Below are 27,020 nucleotides of genomic sequence, written 5' to 3'. Positions count from 1 at the left end.
AGAGCGAAGGGGAACCCAGTCTTTGACAGCACCAGGAGATTGCAGCGACGTAGGATTTCAAAGAATACAAGGTAAGTTTCTGGGTTGCTAAGGAAAGGAGGAAGTCCAAAATCGTCGGTATCGATGGTGGGAATTCAGGTATCGTTCGCTCTCGAAGGAACTCTAGGAGGCGCCCAATGCGGTATGCATAGGCTTGTGGGCTGCTTGTAAGATTGACCGGAGCTCGGGACCGAAGGAACCTAGAATGTTATCCTCCATGCTACCAGATGCAGGGATGAGATGTCTGGGTGCAGAAGGAGGCCGGCCTCCCTTGACAGGAGATCCGGGCGAGGTGGCAGTCTGATCATCTGAGAGTTGGAGAGTCTCAGGAGTGCGGGAAACCACACCTGCCTTGGCCATTCCGGCGCAATGAGGATGCAATTGGCCCGGGATATCTCGATTCTCTCGATTACTCGAAGTAAGAGAGGAATTGGTGGAAAGATGTAAAGGAACTGAGTCGACCAGTCCAGCATGAATGCGTCTCCCAGACACCCCGGAACAGTGCCCTGTGACAGGCGGGCTCCGAAGAGGGGGAGCTGATGGTTGTCTGGAGAAGCAAAAAGATCGACCATGGGGACGCCCCACACATCGAACAGGGTACGAAGTTCCGTCGTGTCGAGCTCCCATTCATGGGACATCGACGTTGAGCGACTCAGGGAGTCGGCCTGGTTGTTTAGATGACCTGGGAGGTGAAGTGCTGATGGAAAGATCACATGTTGGTTGCATCATTCCCACAGCACCACGGCTAGTTTCAGAAGCTTTCTCGAACCAGTACCGCCCTGCTTGTTGATATAATACATGGCCACCATGTTGTCTGTCTGGATCTGGACCATGTGTCCGGACAGGAGAGGCAGGAAAGCTTTGAGGGCCTTGAAAATGGCTAACAGCTCCAGATAGTTTATGTGGTGAGACTGTTCTCTTGGCGACCAGACGTCTTGTATGGAGAAGTGACCCGTGTGGGCACGCCAGGCAAACGTCGATGAGTCGGTCGTGAGAATGGCTGACGGCTGTCTCGCATGGAAAGGGAGGCCTATGCAGACGTTTCGACGACTCTTCCACCAGTTCAGGGAGCGTCGAACTGTGGTTGGCATTGACAGAAGTTTTGTCTCTGAGTCTTGACAAGGATCGAAGTTGTCGAGGAACCAACATTGTATGGGGCGCATCTTGAGCCTGGCAAACGGTGTGACCATTACCATCGAGGCAATGTGTCCCAAAAGAATTTGGACCTGATGAGCCTTGATCTTGGAGGGTAAGAGGCAACGAGCGATCTCGCACTGGAGAGCCTGGAATCTGATTGGTGGGAGGGACACCCTTTCTTTTGACGAGTCGACACCGATAAATTTTATCGATGTCGTCGGTGTAAGGTGGGATTTTTCAGCATTCAACTGTAGGCCGAGTTCCCGCAGGAGGTTGAGGGTGAAGGCGATCTAGTCCCGGAGGAGGTCTGGTGACTTTGAGGCCAGTAACCAGTCATCCAGGTAAGGAAAAATGTGGATTTTCCTTCTTCGGAGATACGCGGCGACCACGGACATGCACTTCGTAAATGTTCTGGGTGCCGTTCCGAGGCTGAATGGGAGGACGGTAAACGAGAAGGTTGTGTCCTCTATCTTGAAGGAGAGAAACCTTCTGTGGCCTTCCCGGATGGATAACTGGAAGTACGCGTCTTTTAAGTCTATTGAAGCGAAAAAGTCGCCTCGATGAAGCATGGGGGTAATTGACGATACCGTCACCATTCTGAACTTGGCTGGTTTTATGAACTTGTTCAGTGCCCTGAGATTGAGGATCGGACGGAGAGAGCCATCCGGCTTCAGTACTGTAAAGTACCTGGAGAAGAAGGCACGACCGTCGAAGCGAGATGGAGACCTCCGGATCGCCCATTTTTAAAATAAGGAGTCGACTTCTGCCAGGATCAGGGGAGACGGATCGGTTTGAACAACAACTCCGGTTGGAGGTAAGTCTTTGAACAATCTTTAGCACCCATGCATTGGATGTGATGCGGTGCCAAGCATGAGCGAACTTCTTTAGACGATCTCCAAACTTGGCAGGAGTGTCGATCATCTTGTTGTGAAGGTGCAGTGACGACGGTGAGGTGGGCACGGCAGAAATAACGGACACGGATTCGGTATCGTCGGGGAAAATGTCAAACCCGATGTCTGGAGTTGCCATTGGTCTGGGTCTGATGAGACCGGGCCCTCTGTGGCTGTTGCGATGGGCGCTGCTGTTTCTGCTGTGGCTGAGCCTGAGCTGCAGGAAGTGGGCGAAAACTTTGTCTTGTCGACTGGTGTTGAAAAGATCCGAAGCGGCGTTGGCGGTATCCATACCATCGAGTACGCTGGGTTTGTGGATGAGTCTCGACGCCACACTTCGAAGCAAGTAACTTATAGTCTTGGTTCGACTTTAGCTTATCGTCCGTTCTGCCGTTAAATAAGCCTAGGGCATCGAAGGGAAGGTCCTCGATGACCTGGCGGGACGATGAAGACAAGCCTGAGGAACGGAGCCAGGCGTGTCTTTGGATAGCTACGGCGTGGGCTATCATTTTGCCCGCAGTATCGCCAGTATGCTTCACCATCTGCATCTGATGGTGAGCCAGGGACGTTGCTTCCTAAGATAACGCAGAAAGGACTGCTCGATCTTCATCAGATAATTTTGCAAGGAAAGGTTGGGCCCTTCTCCCATATGATCTGCTGATAGGCTCCCATACAAGCCCCATAGTTGGCCATTCTTGCCAAGAGGAGGGCTCCTGAATACAGTTTTCTGCCTACAGCGTCGAAACGCTTTCCCTCTCGGTCCGAAGGGGTGTTAGATTGTCTTCCGGACTGAGCCGCCTTGACAACGACGGAGTTAGGGTCTGGGTGGTGCTTGAGCCATTCCAACCCTTCGTCGTCGGTACGGTACCAGGCTTCAATGTGTTTGGACGTTGGTGGTATCGAGGAAGGGGTTTTCCAAGATGCCTGTATGACTTCCAGCAAATAAGAAAGGGCAGGAGAGGTGCCGGAGGCGCTTCGGATTGGACCATCTTAAACACCGGATCTGTCACGGCCCTGGACGTCTGTTTAACCTCGAGACCGAGAGTCTCGGCCATCCGGGCCATCTGGTTGGCGAAAGCTCGAACATTGTCGGTAGTTGATGTAGGGCCCGCCTCATAAACGTCATGTGTCGGCGATCTCTCGATGTCAAGGGAAAGGACTGACTCTGAGTGGATCGAACCCTCAATGTCCTTGTCTTAGTCGTCCTCCTCGGATGGGTGAGGGGACGACGAAGGTTGTCTGGAAGCAGCTGGAAGCGGCTTAGCAACTCCCACCGGCGATGACGGGGGAGGAGGGTGTTTGGAAGCTGAGGCCTGGGCAGCTCTAGCCAATCGTGCAGTTTGGCGCCCTCTCTCTGGTGTCAACGGAGGCGGGAAAAGCTCTTGCCTCGCGGTTGAACGCTGCTGAGGGAGCTCTATCACAGTCTGAACCGATTGTTCCGGTGAAGCGTGGGTCTCCACCTCAGGTTGAACCTCTGGTGTCAGTTCGATTGAGAGGTTGCTGCTGGGCCGGTTGAATCGGCGATGATCTCGACGACGAAGTCGCCGAAGAAGTCTGAGCCACTCTTCTCGATGAAGAAGAGGAAGAGGAACGCGGTTGGGCCCTCTTCTTAGCTGGAGGCTGTGAAGGCTGAAGGGATTTCCCCGGAGTCGGGGGAACCGCGGGCAGGGTTGATTTGGCCCGTCTAGCCTCCTCATGAGATCATTTGAAAGCGATTCTCATGGTCGAGGTCGAAGGTGGAGTGGCGGAGTTCGATCTAGTTGATCGGACCGAAGTCACTGAACTCGATGTAGATGGACGCCTCGCCGGTACCGTCTGAGTTGTGAGGGTACATGGCTGTCTAGCCTGGCGAGGTCTTTTCAATGCGGTGGAGGCCACCGAGGCCGGTCTAGTAGACAACGTCGAAGGAGCAGCCGGTGGTTGAGACATCACGGCAGTCGATGTCGACAGCTGAGGGGCTAAGGTCTGTTCGTAAAGCAACACCTTCAGCCGAGCTGCTCTATTCTTTCTCGATTGTGCCGTGAGGGCCTGGCAGTGTCGACAAGTCGAAGTATTATGGCCCTCACCGAGGCACCGAAGGCACTTCACGTGCTTGTCTGAGTCAGGTATTTTCTTCGAGCATTGTACACAATGCTTAAATCTAGTCATTGACATAATAGGGATTTCTGAGCGGGACGTGCGGCGGAAAAAACAGGAATGGCGGAGTGCGTGCGCAAGGGCGCGTTTTATGCCCTGCGGGAGGCTGGGCGGAGTTACCGCCAAAACTTAAAAGTTTCAACTTGGGAAGTTTTCCGTTGGGACCTGCGCAGGCGCAGATTCTCCATAAGTGTGCATTCACAGAGGCCATGAAGAAAAAACTTCAGTGTTCTCTAGCATACACTCTCTTGATTAAGGAAGAGGGTCTAGTTAAGTATTCAGATCCTGGACATATTAGCTCAAAAGTAGGATAACAACAACAACAACAACAACACTTTATTTCCCCGTTCTCACCCCGAAGGGGACTCAGGGTGGATCACAAGTACACATACACGGCAAACATTCAATGCCATTTGTATAGACAGTACACAGTACACAGAGAGAACAGGAGGTTTTTGAGTCATGCCACAGGGGGTGCTGTCACTCCAATCTCTATGACGAAGAGCCGGCAGGACTTCCTCATTCCAGCATTTTCTGATCTTTTTCTTTATGGCATTGTAAAACACTCGGCTTTTTTTTTAGTGGTACCTAATTTCTCTAATTACAGATAAAGCTGCTTTCGAACTGCTTAGGTAAACATTGGGCAGGGCTGACGATTGGCTGCCCATGCCAATCCGGGGTTCGAACTTGCAACTTATCAGTTGATAGATCTTATAGTTACTGATGATTTACCAGCTGTGTTAAACATGGTTTGACACAGGGATGACTTACTAGAATGTATGAAAGATTGGTTGCTGTACCACAGCCTACTTAATCAGATATAGTTATATAGCAAAATCTGCTATTAGCCTCTTCCCTATATATTAGCTAAATAAGATAACACATACAAAAAATTATGACAGCAATAGCAATAGATTATTAGCAAAAAAAAGTTATTAAAAAGAACATTCCGTTCCTTCCCATTGGGCTGTTTAAGAACATGACAACACAATTGCATGCCTATAATAGAAGGCATTAAAAACCCTAATCTTTTGGGCTGGATCCAGACTAAGCTAGTAACACTTTTAAGTCACACTGAAGCCCATAGGAAAAGTTGGTTGTAATTAAAGCTTGACTAATTTACAAGAAGGCCAATGTTCCTATAAAGAAGTCTTGCCATACATATACAATTAAAAGGTCACTACTAGGTTAGCATAAGTTTTAAAAGCAATTTCTGATTATTCTGTGGATCTTAATTAAAAGAATGAAAGAAATATTGCTAGCAGCATTCATGTTTTTCTTTTCTATGGCTGTCCTTGTCAAACAAACAACTGTAAATGGGAGAGTTTTACTGGCTTTTATTATCATCAATACACAAAACACATACAACAAGCCTGAACATCTATCTGCTCATGTTGACAAGGTGGAAAGTAAGTCACTATTTCAATATTATTTCTGGTCAAGGCAAGCATTAAAATTGTTGAATGTGTCTCTCCTAAGCAATGATTGCTAAGCAAATAAATAGCTTTCAGGGTTGTTGTTGTTTTTTTGTTGGTTTTTTTTGAGGGGCAGGGAGAGCCAGAACAAAAATGAAAGTTGTATCCAAGCAAGCAACTGCAGAAGTTGCTAATATTTGTCAAATGAATCAAATGTTTTCAATGCATGCCTCTGGAAACACTGTAGAATGAACATTGCAGTAGTATACTGCAGCTGACGTTTCACATTTGCGGGTTTGACTTGGGAAGATTTCATTGTTCACAGATTTGATTAATGTGTTCTTTGTAGGAATCTCTAGGCACTTCAGTGTGACTTTATAGTAGCAGTTGACCATAGCTGACTTCCATCATGATTCTACAGTCAACTTCTGGTCTAACTGGAAGACCTACAGGTACCTAGAGAGATTTTACTGAGGGTAAAAAAAGCTTATTATTCAGTTTCCCCACTTTTCATAGAATCATAGAATCAAAGAGTTGGAAGAGACCTCATGGGTCATCCAGTCCAACCCCCTGCCAAGAAGCAGGAATATTGCATTCAAATCACCCCTGACAAATGGCCATCCAGTCTCTGCTTAAAAGCTTCCAAAGAAGGAGCCTCCACCACACTCCGGGGCAGAGAGTTCCACTGCTGAACGGCTCTCACAGTCAGGAAGTTCTTCCTAATGTTCAGATGGAATCTCCTCTCTTGTAGTTTGAAGCCATTGTTCCGCATCCTAGTCTCCAAGGAAGCAGAAAACAAGCTTGCTCCCTCCTCCCTGTGGCTTCCTCTCACATATTTATACATGGCTATCATATCTCCTCTCAGCCTTCGCTTCTTCAGGCTAAACATGCCCAGTTCCCTAAGCCGCTCCTCATAGGGCTTGTTCTCCAGACCCTTGATCATTTTAGTCGCCCTCCTCTGGACACATTCCAGCTTGTCAATATCTCTCTTGAATTGTGGTGCCCAGAATTGGACACAATATTCCAGGTGTGGTCTAACCAAAGCAGAATAGAGGGGTAGCATGACTTCCCTAGATCTAGACACTATGCTCCTATTGATGCAGGCCAAAATCCCATTGGCTTTTTTTGCCGCCACATCACATTGTTGGCTCATGTTTAACTTATTGTCCACGAAGACTCCAAGATCTTTTTCACACGTACTGCTCTCGAGCCAGGCGTCACCCATTCTGTATCTTTGCATTTTGTTTTTCCTGCCAAAGTGGAGTATCTTGCATTTGTCACTGTTGAACTTCATTTTGTTAGTTTTGGCCCATCTCTCTAATCTGTCAAAATCGTTTTGAATCCTGCTCCTGTCCTCTGGACTATTGGCTATCCCTCCCAATTTGGTGTCGTCTGCAAACTTGATGATCATGCCTTCTAGCCCTTCATCTAAGTCATTAATAAAGATGTTGAACAGGACCGGGCCCAGGACGGAACCCTGCAGCACTCCACTTGTCACTTCTTTCCAAGATGAAGAGGAAGCATTAGTGAGCACTCTCTGTGTTCGTCCACTTAACCAATTGCAGATCCACCTCACCGTAGTTTTGCCTAGCCCACATTGGACTAGTTTCCTTGCCAGAAGGTCATGGGGGACCTTGTCGAAGGCCTTACTGAAATCCAGGTACGCTACATCCACGGCATTCCCCGCATCTACCCAGCTTGTAGCTCTATCAAAGAAAGAGATCAGATTAGTCTGGCATGACTTGTTTTTGATAAATCCATGTTGACTATTAGCGATGACTGCATTTGTTTCTAAGTGTTTGCAGACCGCTTCCTTAACAATCTTTTCCAGAATCTTGCCCGGTATCGACGTGAGGCTGACCAGACGGTAGTTGTTTGGCTCATCCTTTTTTCCTTTCTTGAAGATTGGGACCACATTGGCCCTCCTGCACCCCTAATTCCAGAAAATGTGGAGAGCTTACTGTAAATGTTAGGTAATCCAGTCAACAGTAACTATTTTTTGTTTTTATTGAATTTGTTATGGTTTTATTATCTGATTGTTTTTATTGTATTGAAATTGTATTTTATGGTCCTTGCACCAATTGTAAACCACCCCGAGTCGCCTGCGGGCTGAGAGGGATGGTAAATAAATATATTAAATAAATAAATAAAATATAGGACAGGGTATTTTTTCTCAAGTTTCCTGAGAGACAGTTGCCATAAACAAGAGAAGGAAAATGCTGAACACCTCTGCCAGACTGAAGTTAAACTTCTGTGTTCCCTTGCAACAAAACTGAATGTGAATTATGAAAAGAAAGAAATGTTGCTAGGTAGCACCTAGGCATTGCAAAATTAGCTTATGTTTGTCAGCCAAGGTACGAGTAATCCAAAAAACAGGAATGGTTTTACACTTAATTCACATGTCTTTTTGATGTTTACCATGTAACTAATAGGTGTAGTCAGTAAAGTATAAGCAAAATATTTTTAAACTAATGCAATATGTGTTATTCTTAATTATTAAATAAGCCTATCTGTGCTAGATTTGTATATGAGGAGAGAAGGCGGACTAGTACATTGTTAAACATTCCCTGGTTTATGTACCGGAAATCTACCTCAACCCTGTTGGCCAATGTAAATCACCCTATATTTGAATACTTTTTATTCATTAGATTTTATCAAGTGGTAAGTGTATCTGATGTATTATATTATGTATATTTAAGTTCTTAATTCTTGTTATTTTTGGGTTGTCAGTATAAGTTTATATTGATGCTGTCCTTATTTATTGTTTTTTATTTGATTTGTTGTCTGTTTTTCAGCATTTAATGTTTGCTACCTTTGTCAGAAACTGCCCTGAGACTCCTCAGGTTACAAATGAAGTAGTAGTAGTAGTAGTAGTAGTAGTTGCTGTTGTTGTTTTTTATTATTATTATTATTATTATTATTATTATTATTATTATTATTATTATTATTATTATAGAATGAAACTGCATCCTGGTGCCACAATTAATTTCATTATTACCATTAAAAAAGATTTTAACTAAAAGCTAAATCTTATTCCTCTATTTATATGAGCACTTCTGATGACTTCAGTTTTGAGAAACGCCTGGAAACACAAAAAGCACAATATATTTTTCATAACTTTAAAAGCACACGATTTGCTATGAAATGATGACATAATATTACAGCAAGATAGAATTCCAATTATTTGAAAGACCCATGCGGGAGCACCTATTTGGACCCTATCATTGACTGTGCGTTTGTATATATGCCTTCATGTCGCCTGGAGACTTAATGCATTTCATAGGGTTTTTTAAAGGCAAGAAATACTCAAAAATGATTTTGAAAGTTCATTCCTTTGAAATATAGCTACAGCACCTGGTATTCAATAGTACTCTCCCATCAAAACACTAACCAGATCTGACCAAGATCAGATAGGATCTGATGCATATGGGGTTTTTTAGACTTGGTCATGTTAAGGGGAGTATTCACTTCAGATAATTATATCTTGTCCTTACCTATCAACACACCCATCACTCACTACTAAAAATCAGGAAGCTATAAAAGATGTTAAATATAAAATAGTATGGTCAGTTTGACAATACTTTACCTTTGTTTCTGCTGCATGGGTTGCTGCCTCATAGCCATATATTGCATGTCCTCTTGTAGTCGATTAAGAGGAGAGTCTGGCTTGACACGAATCCCATAGTAATGATATTTGGAATTCCCCCTTTGAAGAAAAAAAACCCTCTCAAATATTAAAAATAAGATGATTTGTTGTGAGGATTACTATGATGCCAATTAAAGTGGCAGAGATGCCACTGACACTTTTAGCTGTTCATGACATTTCATAGATTTTAAACAGAATCCTGTTTCATAATGTTAAAGTTGCTTCCAGATGGATATCTTCTAGTGATATAAACAAAAGTCACTGTACAGTCATTCCACTTTTACCTGTTTTAAAAAATGGCTTTACCTGTTACTTTACCAATGTCAAGAAAAAATATGGGAGAATTGGGAAAACATTGGATGGTCACAAATGGAAGCTAATTGTTAGCACAAAATCTGTTTTGATGACCCTCCCCCCCCCCCCACTCGCCCCTGTCTAGGGCTCTGTAAGTAAGGACAGATGGAATGATGTTAATTCCAGCTGAAGGAAAAACACCTGAATCTGATATTCAGCCGGTTTCAATGGCACATGTTTTATAACCAATTATAACATTGGCATCTTCACGTAAGTGCTTTAAAAATACTTCTAAAAAGGAGGGGAATGGTGATGGTTTAAATGATTATGATAATTAGTTCTCTTATGCAGGTCTCTAGTTTTCTAAGTTTCATACATTTCAGTAGAAGGCAAATATGTTAAATGTTTAGCCACTGTTATTCACATTTTTGTTTTGTCTTATGCTGTTAATTACATATTTACATATTTATGACAACCAGTTTAAAAAGAATTTAAAATGGGTCCATGCAATAGATTTCTACATACACATTAAAACAGTTTAATCTTTCATTCCTCTCTGAACAATCTTTCATTCTGGTTTATCCTAAAAATATTTGTGTACTTTAGCAAACTTGAGTTTTCTGAGCATGCTAACATCTCCCCTGTGTTTCTCAGTAGTGTGGTTTAATTCTATTTCTCTTGATATTGACACTGTGCTTGTTATTGAGGGAGGAATTCTCTCTCATTAACTAAAAACTTTCTTTCATTATACTAACCTGGTTCCTAATCTTCTGGTCCGTAGGCCCATGAAAATTGATCTTATTAGTTTTCCAAAAGAGGCAGCATTAACTGGGTCCAATTTATGCTCCTGACAATGTCTCAAATAATGGTTGTAGAGGGTGCTTCTGGGGAGACTCACTCCTTCTGCTGTTTCATAGTTGTCTAAAAGCCACTGGAGCTATTTCAGTTTGGGAAACAAACAAAAATCAAGTTAAAGGCTTTTTTAAAGTAAAAATCATTTAATTAGAGATTAAACAATGCAAAAACTAAAACTGTACTTAATGCTTAGGCACCCACAACTTGTCCTACTTCTAGGAAATTTTCCATAGATAAGTTAAATGTCCCAGTTCATCTTAAAATAATCTTAAAATATAAGGAAATGGTAGAATTACAATACTTGGAACCTCTGGCAATATCAGTTACTTTACAAAAATAGCTTCAGATAATTTCACGAATACTAATAAGAACTCTGATATAAGTGTTAGCATTTGAAGAAGATGAGCAATACTGTAATTCACAGAAACAAAAAGGAAAAATGTTCTTAGGGAGTGTTGCGTTAGCCCATGCTTTTCTATCATATGAACTGCCAAGTTTAAGATTATTGCAGGGTTTTTTTTAAAAAACAAACAAACAGAAATATGCATCAAGTTCTGCCCCTACAATATAATAAACATATACATGAGCATCCATGCTCCTATGTTAAGAGGTAATATATCCAAAGTAGACTCTACTTATCAAGAGAGGAGCCTCATAAAATCAAACCTCTTGAGCTTCATATTACAGTTGTAGTTAAATAAAATGTTTAAAAAGAAGAACACACATGTTTGAATGAAGTCCTTTCATAGAAACATGTTTGATAAGAAATGGATTCCTTTCCTTGATGCCTTTCCAAGTCAGCTTTCAAGTTTCTGCAAATTTGTGTTGAATTCCTCATCAACAGAGTCAAACGTAAATCTTATTAAACATCTATAGCTCAGCTATTTCATATTACAAAGGGGGGGCATGTGGGGCTCCTGAGGTTTATAACTCCTCCCAGCCCTTGTTAGCATAGCAAGTGATGAAGGATTATGAGAATTTCAATCCAAAAACATGCATACACCTGAGTCCTTATTTAAAATCCATGTTCAATCTGAAATATCAAATCGACTATAAAATTAAAGAAGAAAAATCTTCAAATGCCACAAGAGTTTCACATACAGATCAATATAAAACGAAGTTGGCAGCATTTTTCAAGGACAGAATATACTTCCAACAGTTGCATAAACAATATAAGACTAACTACTTCAAGTGTTAAAGACTGTAGAATATCTTTGGGGGGGGGGGGGGTGATAAACCCTTTGCATAAGAAGGCAGAAAATGGAAAGGTGCAGTTGGATGCATAATATAAAGCCTAGCCATTGTACAATACTAAAATATTGTATTTACAACTAGATTCAACCAAGAACTATGAATTTTTTTGTGTTAATTTTCATATCACTCTTAATTCTTACGTTTGTAGTTTGAAATAGAAACCTGTTAAATGTGTTGCCAATGATGATAAATAGAATGTAGAAATTATTAAACAGTGCATAAGAGAATCAGCAGTGAAAGAGGAAGGCTCCAGCTGAAGTCATGCCCCTGCCATAAACTCAGAGTGGCCATGGAATAGTCACTACTTTGAATATTTAGTGTCCCCACCCCATTTGAAATATACAGAAAAACAGAGGAAATGTTAATAAAACCCATACTGCATTGTCTTGAGAAACTTTCCAGGGCTCTCGGTTCTCAGGACTGCATTATGCGTAGCCAATGAACAGAACTCTGGAATTTAATATTTAAAAGTATATACTTGCTCTTATTTGAATCCTAGCAACAGCTATACAATTGGGGGGAATGTTTTAATTAGAGAGCCAGCTCAATGTTTTCAAAACCTCAGACAACTGAGGCATACTATATTTGAGTGTGTGTCAACATATTGCTACCCCATGAAATTCATACGGTTTCCTTAGGCAAAGAATATTGAGAGGCGATTTTACCACTTTCTTCCTGTGAAATATAGCCTACCGTACTAGGTATTCATTGGTCACCCATCAAAAAACTAACAGGACTTCTCCTTAGGTTTTAAAACCAGATGGGATTTAGTGGCTTAAGGGTACTTAAGCCCCTACCTTACCTCTATCCTCCAAGTAGTATAATCAAAAATAACAATAATGATAATTTATCTGAAAATAATATTGCATTGATTTATTGTGGTGATGTAAAGCATTGGGGGGGGGGGGTTACTTGTCTCCCCGGAGACCTTGATGGGCTACACTACTCTCCAGCCACCATAATTTTAAAAAATGCACCAGAAATCCCCTAGCCCAATAGGAAGTATGTAAGAAAGGCAATTCTGCTATGTTTTGGTCCCCACCTCAGGTCATTTGTAGCACAGGAGAGACAGGTAGCCATTTTCCAGGTTACTTCCTATGGAAAAGAAGGCACACAGGACCTCCAAAATGTGGGGTGTAAAGGCCCTCAGCCCTCCAAAACATGACAAAATTGCAGAAGCTTGGGGCCATTTGGGAATAAAAACAAAGCAGAGTAAATGTTTGGATGGCTGCTAGAGCCTGAGGAACCCCAAAAAGGCCCGGGGTGTCCTTTCATGCTCTTCTTTTATTTGCTATTGAGATAATGAATATACAATACTTTAAACACTCTAACTACATACACTGGGAAACACTTGAGAACTCAGGACTGATTTGAGATAGGGCTTGCTCTTGCTGTTTCATTGACACATATCAAACAATACATAATATTATTTTAGCTCAAATACACAATTCATTTCCAGATATCACATTCAGAAAAGTCTTTTAAATTAGTTATTTACACTATGAACATAAAAACTATACAATACTTTGGGGAAAATTGTAACTTTTACCTTAGTATATAAAGAACACTTACTTACTTCATTAATGAACTGAAATAAGCATATCTAAGGAAACCAAAAATATCATAGCTTCAAATTTTGCACTTAACTCATTATAATTAACCAAGAAAGAGTACATATGCTATTGCTATTTATCCCAAAGGGAAATAATGAATAGCAATTACTAAAATCACTCACATTTAGCAATTAAATTATAAGTATAACCCTACCATGGTTTATAACTTATTTCATATACTTTTAAATACATTTGTCTAATACATTTCACTTTTGACAGAAATTAACTATGTACAGGCAATCCCTGGATTACAAACAGGATATATTCTGTAAGCTTGTTCTTGCTGAATTTCTATGTAAGTCAGGACAGGTACATGTTTAAATGAAACTCCAGACATTGTTTTTAGAAGATTTCACCTCTCTCTCTGTCCCTGTGATAATTGGATTTTGAAAGTTTTGGGTTGTTGTGGAAATAAGGATTGGTGATAAACCTTCAGTGGAGACACCTTTCCCCCATGATAACTCTTTCAGAAGTAAATTTCTCTTCCTTGGGGTAGATTTCCTCTCACTTCCGCTTATCTCATCCCCTTTTGTAACTAGAAGCTGTATGTAAGTTGGATGCCTGTAACTCAGGGACTGCCTGTAAATTCTGTTGACCAAGTCCAAGATAAAAAAATAAAATCAATACATATTTCATTGGGATTTTTTTGGATTTTGAAATGAAAATAAGGATGTTGTAAACCATTTGTGGATCTCCAGATGATGTTAGACAGCTACTCCCATAATCCCTCACCATGGTCATGCTGACTAGGGTTTCTGAGAGCTGCAGCTGAACAATAACTGAAGACTAAAGACTGAACCATTGATTTACCTCATGCATAGTTTTAAGGTAAAAATCAATAAATATAAGTATGCACAAAGCATCAAGTATGAGTAAACCAACCACCCTCTTGCACAGTGCAGCATATGCTGGTGAATTCTGAATTCTTCAAGGAAAATATGAGATGGTAGCATTAGCACAGTTGTGGCTATTAAAATTATAGCTAAGCAGAACTTTCCATACATGTACAACTGAAATATATGGTGCTGGTGCAAGCAAGGGATGGACATCAAAGTATGAGAGAAACTATAAGAAGGAGAGGGCAAGAACAAGTATCCCTATTTACAATCCACTTAAAGGGAAAAAAGTCATTAACTATGTATGAGGTTTTTCAGTTAGTTGTAAGGTTTTAATTCGAGCAATTTATCTATCCAATATATTTCAAACTGAACCTTTTGCCAGACATTGTTGCTAACATGCAAACATGTACAATAATGTTAAAAACCCTCTGCTAAATTTCATCCTATATTCTTTCATTCCATGCAAAAAGGATTGTGGGAAATTGAGATGAGCACAGAAGAAATTCAGATTTAAGATTCAAAGGATTCTGATCCAGTACCACCAAAATTAGGGTTGAGATCTCATTATTCTTCCTTAACTACAGGACCAATTTCAACAGTTTTATGTTTTACAAAGTGGCTTAAGTATAGTGCGAATCACCCTTCCGCAGTAATTAAGACATAATCCTTCGATTTGAACAGAGATCCTTCTGGAAGTAGTAAGGCCAAAAAAAAAATCACAATGAACTCTGTATGAAATTATTTATTATTATTAATATTCTATTCATTTATACCCTGTTGTTCTCTCAATAATGGGACTTGGAGCAATTAACAACATATTCAAACAGTACTAGTTAAAATAATAATATAAAAGTATAAGGTTTGAAAAACAAACTATGCAGAAAACTTTCAAAATATTAAAATGCATTAAAATGAGCTACACAAACCATTTAAATGTTCGTAACATCCTTTACTATCCTTATTTTTGGGTGACAATGAGGGTTTGCTACTTTGAAATATTTTAATGAGTAAATGATGACCACAATAATAGAGATTGCATCAACATGTAATATCAAGCAATGCATAATAGCAGACATCCTGTAGCTTTCTTTTGAAAATTGTAGCTTGATTTTTTAAAGTATCTATAGGAAACAACACCCTATTAATTTAATTTAATCAGTTATCCTAGAATTATTTATGTAAACAAAGTTTTCTTATTTTCTAAATATAATGGGAAATGAATATTTCAAATTAATCAAGAGGGTTTATTTCTCAGGCATTTCACTTTAATCCTCTACTTTATATTTCTATGAGAAAATGTCCACAGAAAGGTAAGACCTTCAGTTTTTGATCACTAGATTTTCTATGAGGAAAAAGTAATATTGTGAGATGCATCTACTGTAAAGGCCAGTGCAAAATTAAAATTGAACTTTATATAGCCCTCGCTTTTTAAATAACATGGCTGGTCTGGCTTACCTGTAAAAGAAAGACAGAGCAAAACCTGAAGAACACTGTAATTGTTTTATGAAACTCTACTCATTTGAAAAAAGCAATATAGAAAAATACTTAATAATATGTAGAGATCATGTAATTCACAAATATGTTAAAACATATTGTTCATTTATCTGTCAATCATATATGTTAATAGATTTGTACTGTTATTGGGATAATGTCACCAGAAATTTCATTTTAAGATTTCAGTATTTAAGCTTATGTTTATCTTAGTGCTAGCATTAGGTATAAATCGTTTCATTTATTTAATGACAGCTGTATATCTACTCCTTCAGATAAATACAAAGTGTTGTATAAATGTTGACGATCTCTGCTCATACAGTGAGACCTTCAGTTCCCCTTCTCTTCCTTGCATGTACCCTATGTGTGCTCCACAGGACCTTTCCACATTTGGGGGACACATAGATAGGGGCATGAGGGAGTGAGGAAGCAGTGGAGATCCTTCTGACAGAAGAACACTCTTGGACATAGCTATCACTTTGTGATTTAAGAATGATCAGGGGGCACAAAAATCATTATTCAAAGACTTTTGAGCAGTGACAAGTGCAATGAGGACTGAAGAAGCACCAGGGAAGGGAAATAGGATTTAGGAAATAGGATTAAACACCAGTACCTGCAGGCACACAGATTGGGCCTACACAGTGGGGTTTGAGACTTAGATAAACTGCAAGCAAGAACCGAGCCCTTTCTTCTCATTAGATGTTCCATACCAAGGACATCCCCATCACACCACACTCAGTGGCCTGAGCATTTCCAAGCCTTAACCTAGATCACTCCAGATGTCAATAACCCTGCAATTAATTCCATCTGGAAAAAAACCAGATGCTTTCTGTTCTTTTTGATTGCAAAACTGCAAGCATATGTACAAGCATATCTGGCTCTCCTTTATATTTATTTCAGCTTGTATTTATCTTGATGGAGCTGCTTAATTCATTACAATACTTTATTTTTGTGGGTTCTACCATTAACAGGAATATTTTCAATGGGATCCAGTATATGTCTCCCATGCAAGTAAAAGCTCTTTTTATCCACAGGCCTCTATTCAAGCAGAGTACCTCTACTGATAGCATGGGAGAGGGGCCAAACTTTGCTTATTTCCCCCTCTTCCTAAAGTCTCTGTGTTGCACCGCTCCCCAAAATCTGCCTCTGAGTACTTGGAAATCTCTACAACAGTATATAAAATTTTGCTAAAGGCTGTCAAGGGAAAGGGAAATGAAAAGAATCCACTTTCTCCCCTTTCTACCACCCACAGTAACCTGAGTGCTTCTACTGTTTAAAAAACAACAGATTCAACTCAATGAGATGTGTTGATTATGATTTGATTGTGATTAGAGTAAATCTTTCAAATCAATTAGGTGAGTAAGATCCACTAGTCTGACTAAGACTAGATCTACATTGTACATAATGCAGTTTAGGACAGCATTATATGGTCAGTGAATGCAGTTCAATGCAGTTAGACTCCTGTAGTTGCTCTGTGCTGAAGGACATTGATACCCTGTTTTAACATTCTGGCCAGAGATATCAGGATAATACACTGTCAGGTTGAAGGGCAATTCTTCAACATTTCCCCATTATAATTTCCCTATTTCAACATTATAATGAAATTTAACTTACAAAAAAGAAGAGGGATATACTTGGAAAGATGCTGGGGTGAGGGCAAGCCAGTTCTTAATGTACATAACTTCAGCTTCTAAAAAGAAATGCCTTCGTATTCTATTCTATTTTTTCACCTGGATGTTTAGATCCTGGTAACTGGTACTCTATAACTCTAGAATATGCAGTTATCTAAGGAAGTGCTTCTTAAGCTTCAGGAGATGCTAGGCATCTGAGACACTATACTGCAATGGTTATGGTCGTATCTCTCAGGCAGGTTCCAGATTGTGATGCTTGAGGGCAGCTACTCCTCCAAAATGTAGCTGTTATGTGGTGTCCCACAGAGTGCCATTCTATCCCCAATGATCTTTAATATTTACATAAAGCCACTGGGAGAGATTATTTGTAAGCATGGGGCAGGGTGTTATTAGTATGCTGGTGACACCCAAATATATTTCTCCATGCCTTTAAAAAACAGCTTCAGCTAAGGATTGTGTGCCTCCTCTGAATGAATGCCTGGAGCATGTAATGGGTGAGGAAAAACAAATTGAGGAAAAACAAATTGAAACTGAATCCAGACAAAACAGAGGTGCTTGGCATCAAGGGTCCTCATCTGAGGAAAGAGGTGTGTCAACAGTTCTGGATGGGGTTATACCCCTCCTGAAAGATTGTGTTCGCAGCTTGGGAGTACTCCTGGATCTGTCTCTCAAAATGTCGGCCCAGGTAGAAGCGATGGTCACTAGTGCTTACTATCAGCTTTGGCTGATACGCCAGCTGTGCCCCTTCCTAGATTTGGAGGACCTGAAAATGGTAGTGCATACACTGGTAACCTCAAGGTTGGATTTCTCAATGTGCTTTACATTAGGCTACCCTTGTACCAAGTTCAGAAACCCCAGCTGGTTCAAAATAGAGCAGCCAGGTTAGTTACAGGAACATCTAGGAGTGAGCATATCATACCTATCCTAACTCCACTGGCTGTCAATTGGTTTCCAGGCAAAGTATAAGGTGTTGGTTTTGACCTTTAACGCCTCTACACCGTTTGGGTCCAGGTTACCTCAAGGATTGCCTTCTCTCATACAATCCGTCCCACACACTTTGGTCTTCTCCAATCAGCCAGAACCCAAATGTCAACTACTATCCAGAGGACCTTTTCATCCTCCACCCCACAACTGTGGAACGACCTGCTGGAAGAACTCCAATGGCTAAATATACTGTTGGAATTTTAAAACCATGTAAAGACCTATCTCTTCTGGCAGGTCTACCCAGACAGTCTTTAAATATAAATTTTAAGTGTCCTTTGTTTGACCTCTGTTTTGTGTTTTTTGGTATGTATTTTGTAGATATACGTTTTAATGCACAACTTTTATGGAGGTACGTTTTAGTGTGTGCATTCATAGTGTTTTTGCTGTGCTTATGTATTTAATTGTTTTGTAACCTGCCTTGAGCCATGAGGAGAGGCGGGTAAGAAGTAAAATAATAATAATAATTATTATTATTATTATTAAGTTATCTGATGTTGAAGACCTACTGGGTATTATCCCAACATACCAGAGAACATCGCCATATTTGGGCCCTCTGAATACAACTATTACTTTCCTTCCCGGAAACTTTCCATGGGTCATTGGTCAATAGCTTGCACACCAGCAGCAGTCCACGGACCACTATTTTTTTTAATAATGCTGATCTAGGGAAGAGAGTTTCATATAGATACAGCTGAATTTCTTTCCTTTAAAACCACAACATTTCCAGTCATAATTGTCACATCATGTTTCTTGTCAAATGAGAACAAATTAAACATTTGTAAAACAGTATCACGAATCTTGTTTTAAACCGGGTTTAACTGGAATTGTTATTTTAAACTGCTTAACATAAGTTGGGAAACATATATATATTAAAATCATAAGCAATACTATTTGAACAAGGAAATCAAAGACTAAATTTGGTGCACTGACATTTTTCTTGGGAAAAAAAAGATATGGCATTCAGCAGTGTAGAAATTTGAAAGTGGAAAGGAAGATCAAAAAGAAAAAGAAAGAAGCAAAACAAAATAAGTATTTAGAAGGCAGGCTAAGCATGCAGAACAAGCAAGGGATTAGTTTACATGAAGAAGAGGCAACTTACATGGCTGTTGAGAAGAGAGCTTCTGTGAGTGGACAGACCATCAGACTTTTGCAGTGTCTCAATCGCCATTTCAATCTGATAATAGATGTCATTAAAAAAAAGGGCTCAAGACAAGATAGTAATAAAAGACTGACTACAGAAATATTGAAAGATTACCCAAGTTGAAAAGGAAACTTTAGTTCAAAGATAGGTAATTACAATATACTGAAGGCATGATCCTTATATTTTGTACCTGGAAACACTGCATTTATTACTGCTTCCACAAACACTAAAGTGACATTCTCAGAAAGTCTATCCCACCCCACTTCTGCTCATTCAGGAAAAAATAAAAGACATGATTTATTACTAAACCATAACAAAAATAGTTAAGAACTTTGTGTACTTTATACAATCCACATAAAGTACATAAATGATGTCATATGAATACCTTGAGATAATTGATTGAAGTGCCATTCCCACATTCTCTTATTTATGAGTAAATCTTAATGAATATTAATTCCCAAACAGCATTGGACTCTTTAGAGTTGATTGGGCTTGACTGGTAATTCTTTGTTTTTAACTCATAAACAAACTGCTCTTCTTAAAATTTTTAGATTGTTCAAAAACCATCATGATCCAGTCATCTGCATGATATTTGGGACCTTCTTCAAAGAATGTGATAGGTAGCACATACTCAGAATTTGTGTTATGTTTGAGGCTTTTGCCATAGCAATTCTCACTACAGTCACGTACTGATCAGTTTAGAAAGCATTTTGTGCTTTTGGTAATGGCGGCTGGAAAAGAAACACACACAAACCCAGGTGTGCATGCATCTATCCTCTAAGCCCTCAAGTTCATTCTTTGGTTCCTAGCCTTCCGATGTAGAAGACATCCCAATGCAATCTTAAACACTTATTAATTAAAGGGGATAATAAAAGAGTCTATACATGGAAAATAACATGAATGAAACATAAAGCTTCCCTTCAAGCTTATCAGAGAAAGAGAGAAAAAAAGACTACTTTGTTGAATCAGAGTGAAATAGCAGCGTGAAATTAATTACTTGTTTAGAAAAGAATACTCCACAGGATAGATGAAACCACAAGCATGCTTTGATTTTTCTGAACAGACACTTTCTAGTGATTATTCCACCTTGATTAAATTATGAAGAAGCAAATTAGTATTATTTGTGTGACTATATCAAATAGTCTATCGAGCCAAATCCTATAAAGAGGCACAGGTCTTTTTGACTGGAGATGTCAGGGTTCAAACTTGGGAATACATGCATACAAAGCACATGTTTTAAACAAATGTATGACAAATGTAATAACTATGATAAAACAATAAAAATATTTAAAAAAACAAAACAAAGCACATGTTTTATACTTAATAAAAGTACAGCATTTATAGAAACTTTTAAACTGTATCATAATAATGTTTTGCTAGAAAAGATTAACTTAATGTATTTGTTACCAGTTTCTCACTTGAGTTTCCAAAAAATCTAGCATTAAATTATACTAATCAATTAAAAAATACACAAAAACCCAAATGGATACAGGCATCGGTGAATAACCCTGAAATAGGATGAATATGTCACCAGGATAGTTCCAAAAGCTTGCTAGAAGAGAACCAGCATGGTCTGGTGTCTCAAGGCCAATAAGGGAGAGAGAGGCTTACTTCCCTTGATAGTATTTCACAGATTCATGCTATTACATAGGTGATATACCCGGATTTGCTCATGTATAATGTGCCATCAAATGCAATGCATGCCTCAATTTTAAGGTGTGAATTACAAAAAAAATTGCTGTCAAGTGTAATATGAGGTGATGGTGGTCACGAAAAGGCTAATGAGAAGTAATTCCCCTCCATTTGCCCTTCCTACCAATCTTTTTGTGGCCACCATCAGCTTTCCATCAGCCTTTTCACAGCAGCCACTGCTGTGTTCTCTGTTCCCAGCTAGGATCTCTTGTCCAACAGTGCAGATGGGTTTGTGTGTGCAATTCTAATGTGCCATGCAATCTAATGCACACCTCAATTTTAGCTATATAATATAGCCAAAAAAGGTGAGCATTAGACTTGAGTTAACATGGTAATTCTGAGTATTGTTCACATGGGAACAGAACAGACCTACACATCTTGGCCCTTGTAGAGGGCCAACATTTACAATGTGTGGACATTCTTATCACAAAGAACAACTGAAGTTGACATTATTTCCAAAGAGGATATTCAGAACATGTGTGATTCATGCAAGATAGAACAAAACTAATTCTTATAGGTAGGGAAACCTCATGAAAAATATGGACAGTTGGATGTCCACAAAGAACACACTGCAATTATACTGGCTTTATCGCTGATTCCCAGAAATATTGCTCCATTAATAAACGGTTGTTCTAAAGAAGTTTGTATACAAGTAAACAAAATGTTTTGTTTACCATGGTTCAATAATAAAACTCTATAGTGGTCAATAGTTTTAGGACAGGATTTTGAATAATTTTCCTAAGACAAAATAAAGATATATTTATCATGATGACTTTACATGTAACCCTCTTCATCTTAGAATACTCCTCTAGGCATGGGGTGGGGGTGGGAATCTGGATAACAAGATTTTAGAGGGCACACAACTAAATAAATGCATCAATGACTTACTTTTTAACATTCAAGTTAGAATATTCAAATTATTATTGCTTTTTTGAACACATACATACAAATGAAGCTGGAGAGCAAATGGATTTCTAAGCCACAATCATTCAGTATAAATATTAGAAACACCATAGCCTCTCTATTCTCATCTATCATTTATTAGCAGCTATTTGTAAGCAGCTGCATTAGAGAACAAGGTGAAGCCATATAGCTCACTTCAGCAGATGAGCTGAGACTGGCATTTGGTTCTTCCTGTCCCAGAACTGGAGACAAGAGAAAGGTCAGAGCTCAGTGGCAGAGCACATGCTTTGTACCCTGAAGACTACATCATTGGCAACTTCAGCAAGAACAATGAAATTTATTTATGCATTTATTTGTATCCTGCCTTAATCCTGACATAGGCCCATAGATTAGGTAATACATATAAGAGACATGACAACTAAACAAACTTGAGTAGAAAATAATCTTCAAAACATAGATAAAAGATGGCTGGTATCAATTACTAGATTGACTTATCATGCTCTATTTCAATTATCATATAAAGTTTATGCTCCAACTACAGACGCTGAAGAAGAAATCATAAGATTCTATGCTGGAGGCCAAGAGGAAACTAATCACAAACCAAATAGGACTTCCTGTTATTCACTGGTGATCAGAATGCAAAGGGGAGAAAAGACATTAGAAACAAAAATGTTAGGAAAAATTGGTTTCTGATCAAGAAATAATTAGGACAGCGACTTCTTAAATTTTGCATGGTTAACAGTTTGTTAATTACAAACACATTCTTCAAGCTGGGTGTATACATGGACAGCATCTAATGGCCAATATAGAAATCAAATAGTTTACATAATTGGAAGCAAAGGTGGAGAAGATCCATTGTCCCTGCAAAAACAAGAATAGGGGCAAACTGTGGCACAGATCATCAACTGCTAATATAAAAAATAGAATAAAGTTAAAGAAGAACACAAAACCAACCATTGTGCCAAAATGTAATCTAAAGAACATTCTTGTAGAATTAAGGATAATGTAAAAAAACAGATCTGTACTATGAAGCCTAATTAAGCATAAGGTAGAAGAAATCTGCCCAAAAGCCTAGGACACTGTCAGAAAGAAGTGCTAAAAGAAGACACTATCTGCAACCAAAGAGAGAAAAGACTCAATGGATAACAATTAAGCAGTTAAAAAACAAGAAGCAAATGTAAAAGGTGACAGTAATAGCACCCTGAATGCAACTGTTCAACAACTTGTGTGCAGGGACAAGGAGAACTAAATGGAGAAATAGGACATCAAAAAAGAAAAAGGAACAAATAACCTTTTCAACAAGATCTAAGAAATCAAATGACAATTTAAGCCAAAAATTGGGTATTCTATGACTAGCAGGGGAACACATTATATGGCCAACTACAGAAATAAAACAAAAGTACAAACAATACACTGAACAGGTATACGAAAGAGATGAAAAGATAACAGATTCATTCAAGGAAGAACCATATGAAGATGAACCTCCAGTTTCAGAAAGTGAAGTGGAAGCTGCACTCAAGGCACTTGGGAGAAATGGAACACCAGGAACAGATAGCATACTAATAGAGCTGTTTCAAGCTATAGAAACAGAATCTACTCTGGTTCTACTAAAATCTGTCAGAAAATAAGGAAAACAAAACAATGGCCCACAGTTTGGAAAAACTCAATATCATTGCAGTAACCACGACAGGACCACTGATCTGATCTTCCATGCAAATAAAAATGCTCTAATTTCAACAGCAAAGACTTTTACCATATATTAAATGATAAATGTTGGATGTCCAAGGTGGCTTCTGGAAAGGAAGAGGCACTAGGGATCATATTGCAAACCTATGTTAGATAATGGAGCACACCAAAGAACTTCAAAAGAAAATCAGCCTATATATAGATTATAGTAAAGCATTTAGTGTGTAGATCATGAAAACAATTACTAAAGAAAGTCAAGGAAGAAAGTCCAGCAGTAGGTTTATAGTTGCACATTAAGAAAATTAATGATCACAGATGGTTTATATAACTTTATAGTAGACACTGAAGCCACTGAAATAGTTCCATAACTTGGCTCAATCATTAATCAAAATGGAGAATACAGACAAGAAATTAGAAAAAGTCTAGGACTCAGAAGAGCAGTGATGAAAGAACTGGACAAGATCCTGGATTTTCAAGCTCTCCTTTCCATCTCTGACTGAGCTACAAGGAAATCAAAAGCTTTTGCTCTACTTAAAATTAAACACTATTTAATGTATCATCCAAATCTGAAATAGTGATGTTTAACTTACATCTACAGTAGTCTATGATTATATATCAACTCAGTATTATGATTTAATCCTAGCTGGTTGTGTTGGTATGGATTTGCTACCCAGCGCAAAAGCCTGAGCAGCTCACCCTTTCAAGTGCAACAGATTTCAACACTGGAGCTCTGCGAATTATTAAGGGCACTTTTACCTGTATCTAACAATTTGTCTTTGCTCCCAGCAAGCAATAGCAAAGTTCAATGGCTGTCAAGTGTGCAGTTTGACCTAAAGCCCCCCCCCCCCCCCCAAACTACACTATTCCACACACTGGCTATCTGCTAAATGCTATTCCTGCAAAATCCTCCATAACCCTCAAGTTATTCCTAATACCTGTTCTTCTACTTGCTCAATATTAAATTTGAAGTCCCTTTTTACCTGGGATAAAGGACAGGTGTTGACATGGTTGTGAACAAAGAGTGGCGTTTAATCATATGATATGGGAATGCAATTGAGTGCAAGAATACTGAAGAATGATTGAAGGAGAAATCAATAGAATGTTAAATTTACAAATAATAATAGTAGAAATGTACTACATACAAGGATATCAGGGGTGAAGAATATACAAAAGGAAAAATAGGTTGACAAATTAATAGCGTGTGCACAAATTGTTTTAGTGAGGGGCTGGAATGATAAAACAAAATGGGCGCTGACTAATTGGTATAAGTATATAGTTAATATGTTAAATGTTAAAATAACAAATTGTAAATGGAATAATATAGATAAAATTGAAAAGGTTACCATAACTAAGAGAATGTGGGAACCAGTTAGGAATTATTTTGAAAATGTGCTAAGATGTGGAGTGGAAAAATTAAGACTGAGACTGATATTTCAAATGTAACTTCTGTAGTTTGCTGTATAAATTGCATGTACAAGAAGAGGAGGGTGGGAGTGGGATAAAACAATAAAAACAATTTAAAATAAATAAATAAATAACATTAAAATTGAAGTAATGCAAAGTATATGCTTAAGGCAACCACAGGCGAAAATGGATAGCCAATGGAAGTCTGGGACAGCATTGTGAACAGGGAAAGACTGTTTGAAATGTGCTCTTGAGAATTCTTCTTTCTATGACTCTCATTAGAAGAGGTAAATACTTGCAACTCAATAGGTTTTTTTGAGAGAGGAGTGGACAAATGGTAGAATGGGTTTACTGGAGGCTTGGAGGGTATCCCTACACATTTTTAAACTCATTATTTTGAACAGCTGTGAAACAAGCCTCTGCAATGACTAATCTAGTACTAAATTCTTCTCTCTCAGGATCAGTTTTTTTTTTACTGTAAAACAGAAATATTGTTTAGTTCTAATGCAATCTTCCTGCCATGCATTTGCACAGATTTAGCGTCCTTTGTTACAATCTATTTGTAGCAATAATTTAGCTGTAAATTTCCCCTTTTATATTCAGATCATCATAATGTATAAAGAAGCTGTCATTTTGTGTCCAACTCCCACCAGTATTTTGTACCTGGCTCTCACTGGTGGGTCTTGTAATTCTGTCAAAACTGACAAGACTGAAATCTGCCAGTGCCTATCCCAAGACTGTTAGCAACAAAGCATGGCTCGTGCCTACTTAGTGGTCTGAGGGGAATACATAAGCAAATACCATTGGTAAGCTTTGAGGAAGACTTTGCTAAAGCACTGGTTAATGGGTAGTGAGAGCACTTTCAGAAATGCTACTGGGCAGGTGACTGTGAAAGAACTATGTTCAATGTTCTTGCTGACCAGACACCTTTAAGTGATGCAAAACCCACCAAAGGTGACAAGAAAATCACATTAAACCCAAGGACTGGTACACTTCCAGCAGAACAGGCTGACATACAAATGCCAGAAATGGAATCAAACAACATATATCATGATACTACTATCAAATTTTAATAAAATTTCACAATTATTTTTATGATTGAAGGAAATACCAGCTTGTGTTCATTCTAGTTAAAATGAACAATACTAAGGAAGAATACACTTTTTTGGCTTTTTTCTTTGCACACAATGGGTGCAAATTATTTGGAGCAAAATTCACCATGCCCTGTTGCTATGTAGCTGTTACTCGTTTTCTTGTCCTTGTGCAAGTCACAATGAAATAAACAGAAGTTGCATGGCAACAGTGGTAGGTGGACTCTGTCTTTATTGAGCCAACCTATGCTTTCTGTTATTGAAAACAAACACAACAGAAAGATATAATGAGGACCAAGCATCTAGCTATAAAGATACGTAACAATCCAAACTACTTACTGTAGCTGGGGAGGCTCGGGTTGTATGAGTCACTGAATGGCCAGAGTTTTCCATTGAATTGCCAATCAGGTAGGTACCTCCAGTGCTGCTGATGAGTTGTCCTCCAGTGACACCCATCTGAATGCCTCCAGTGCCCACCATACTATGAGAAGAGACCACAGTTGTCACCTGTGCAGAGCTTCCTTGGGTATCGAAGTAATTCCCCCCAGTATTTTGGCTGTACATCTGAGTGTCTGTGTAAGGATACGTTGTTGTTCGTCTTAAGGGGGGGGGGGGAGAGAAAAATAAGATTTTTTATATATCAAAGTCCCTTGACTATGAGGTGTCATTAGTTTCATTGCAAAGTAAGAGTTTAAAAACAGTAATGAAACTAAACAATGTTATTTATCTTTTTGCATGTACCAATATTTTAAATATCCCGTTTCTTCACCTAAGTTGCCTTTTCTTTTCTTGAAAAAGCTATCAAGAATTTATCAGAAAACAAAAACAAAGGAAAACAGGTTATTGATTTCAGTAATAGAATAAAATACATACATTTGT

The 27,020-nt window shown here is 39.1% G+C and overlaps 1 protein-coding gene across 1 annotated transcript in view; it reads right to left on the bottom strand.

The window, feature by feature from the left end:
• Positions 1 to 27,020, bottom strand: part of RFX3 (regulatory factor X3) — a 152,758-nt gene that overhangs the window by 33,427 nt on the left and 92,311 nt on the right. The window contains exons 4-7 of the mRNA XM_060762271.2: positions 26,481 to 26,739; positions 19,324 to 19,398; positions 10,313 to 10,494; positions 9,204 to 9,323 (exon numbers count right to left, since the gene is read on the bottom strand). Of these exons, the coding sequence (XP_060618254.1) occupies positions 9,204 to 9,323; positions 10,313 to 10,494; positions 19,324 to 19,398; positions 26,481 to 26,739 (636 nt within the window). The remainder of the gene's footprint in view (positions 1 to 9,203; positions 9,324 to 10,312; positions 10,495 to 19,323; positions 19,399 to 26,480; positions 26,740 to 27,020) is intronic.

This window comes from Anolis sagrei, chromosome 2, assembly GCF_037176765.1.
Source record: "Anolis sagrei isolate rAnoSag1 chromosome 2, rAnoSag1.mat, whole genome shotgun sequence".
Taxonomy (NCBI): Eukaryota; Metazoa; Chordata; class Lepidosauria; order Squamata; family Dactyloidae; genus Anolis; species Anolis sagrei.
Note: the sequence above shows the minus strand (reverse complement) of the source record. Positions and strands in the feature narration are given on the sequence as shown.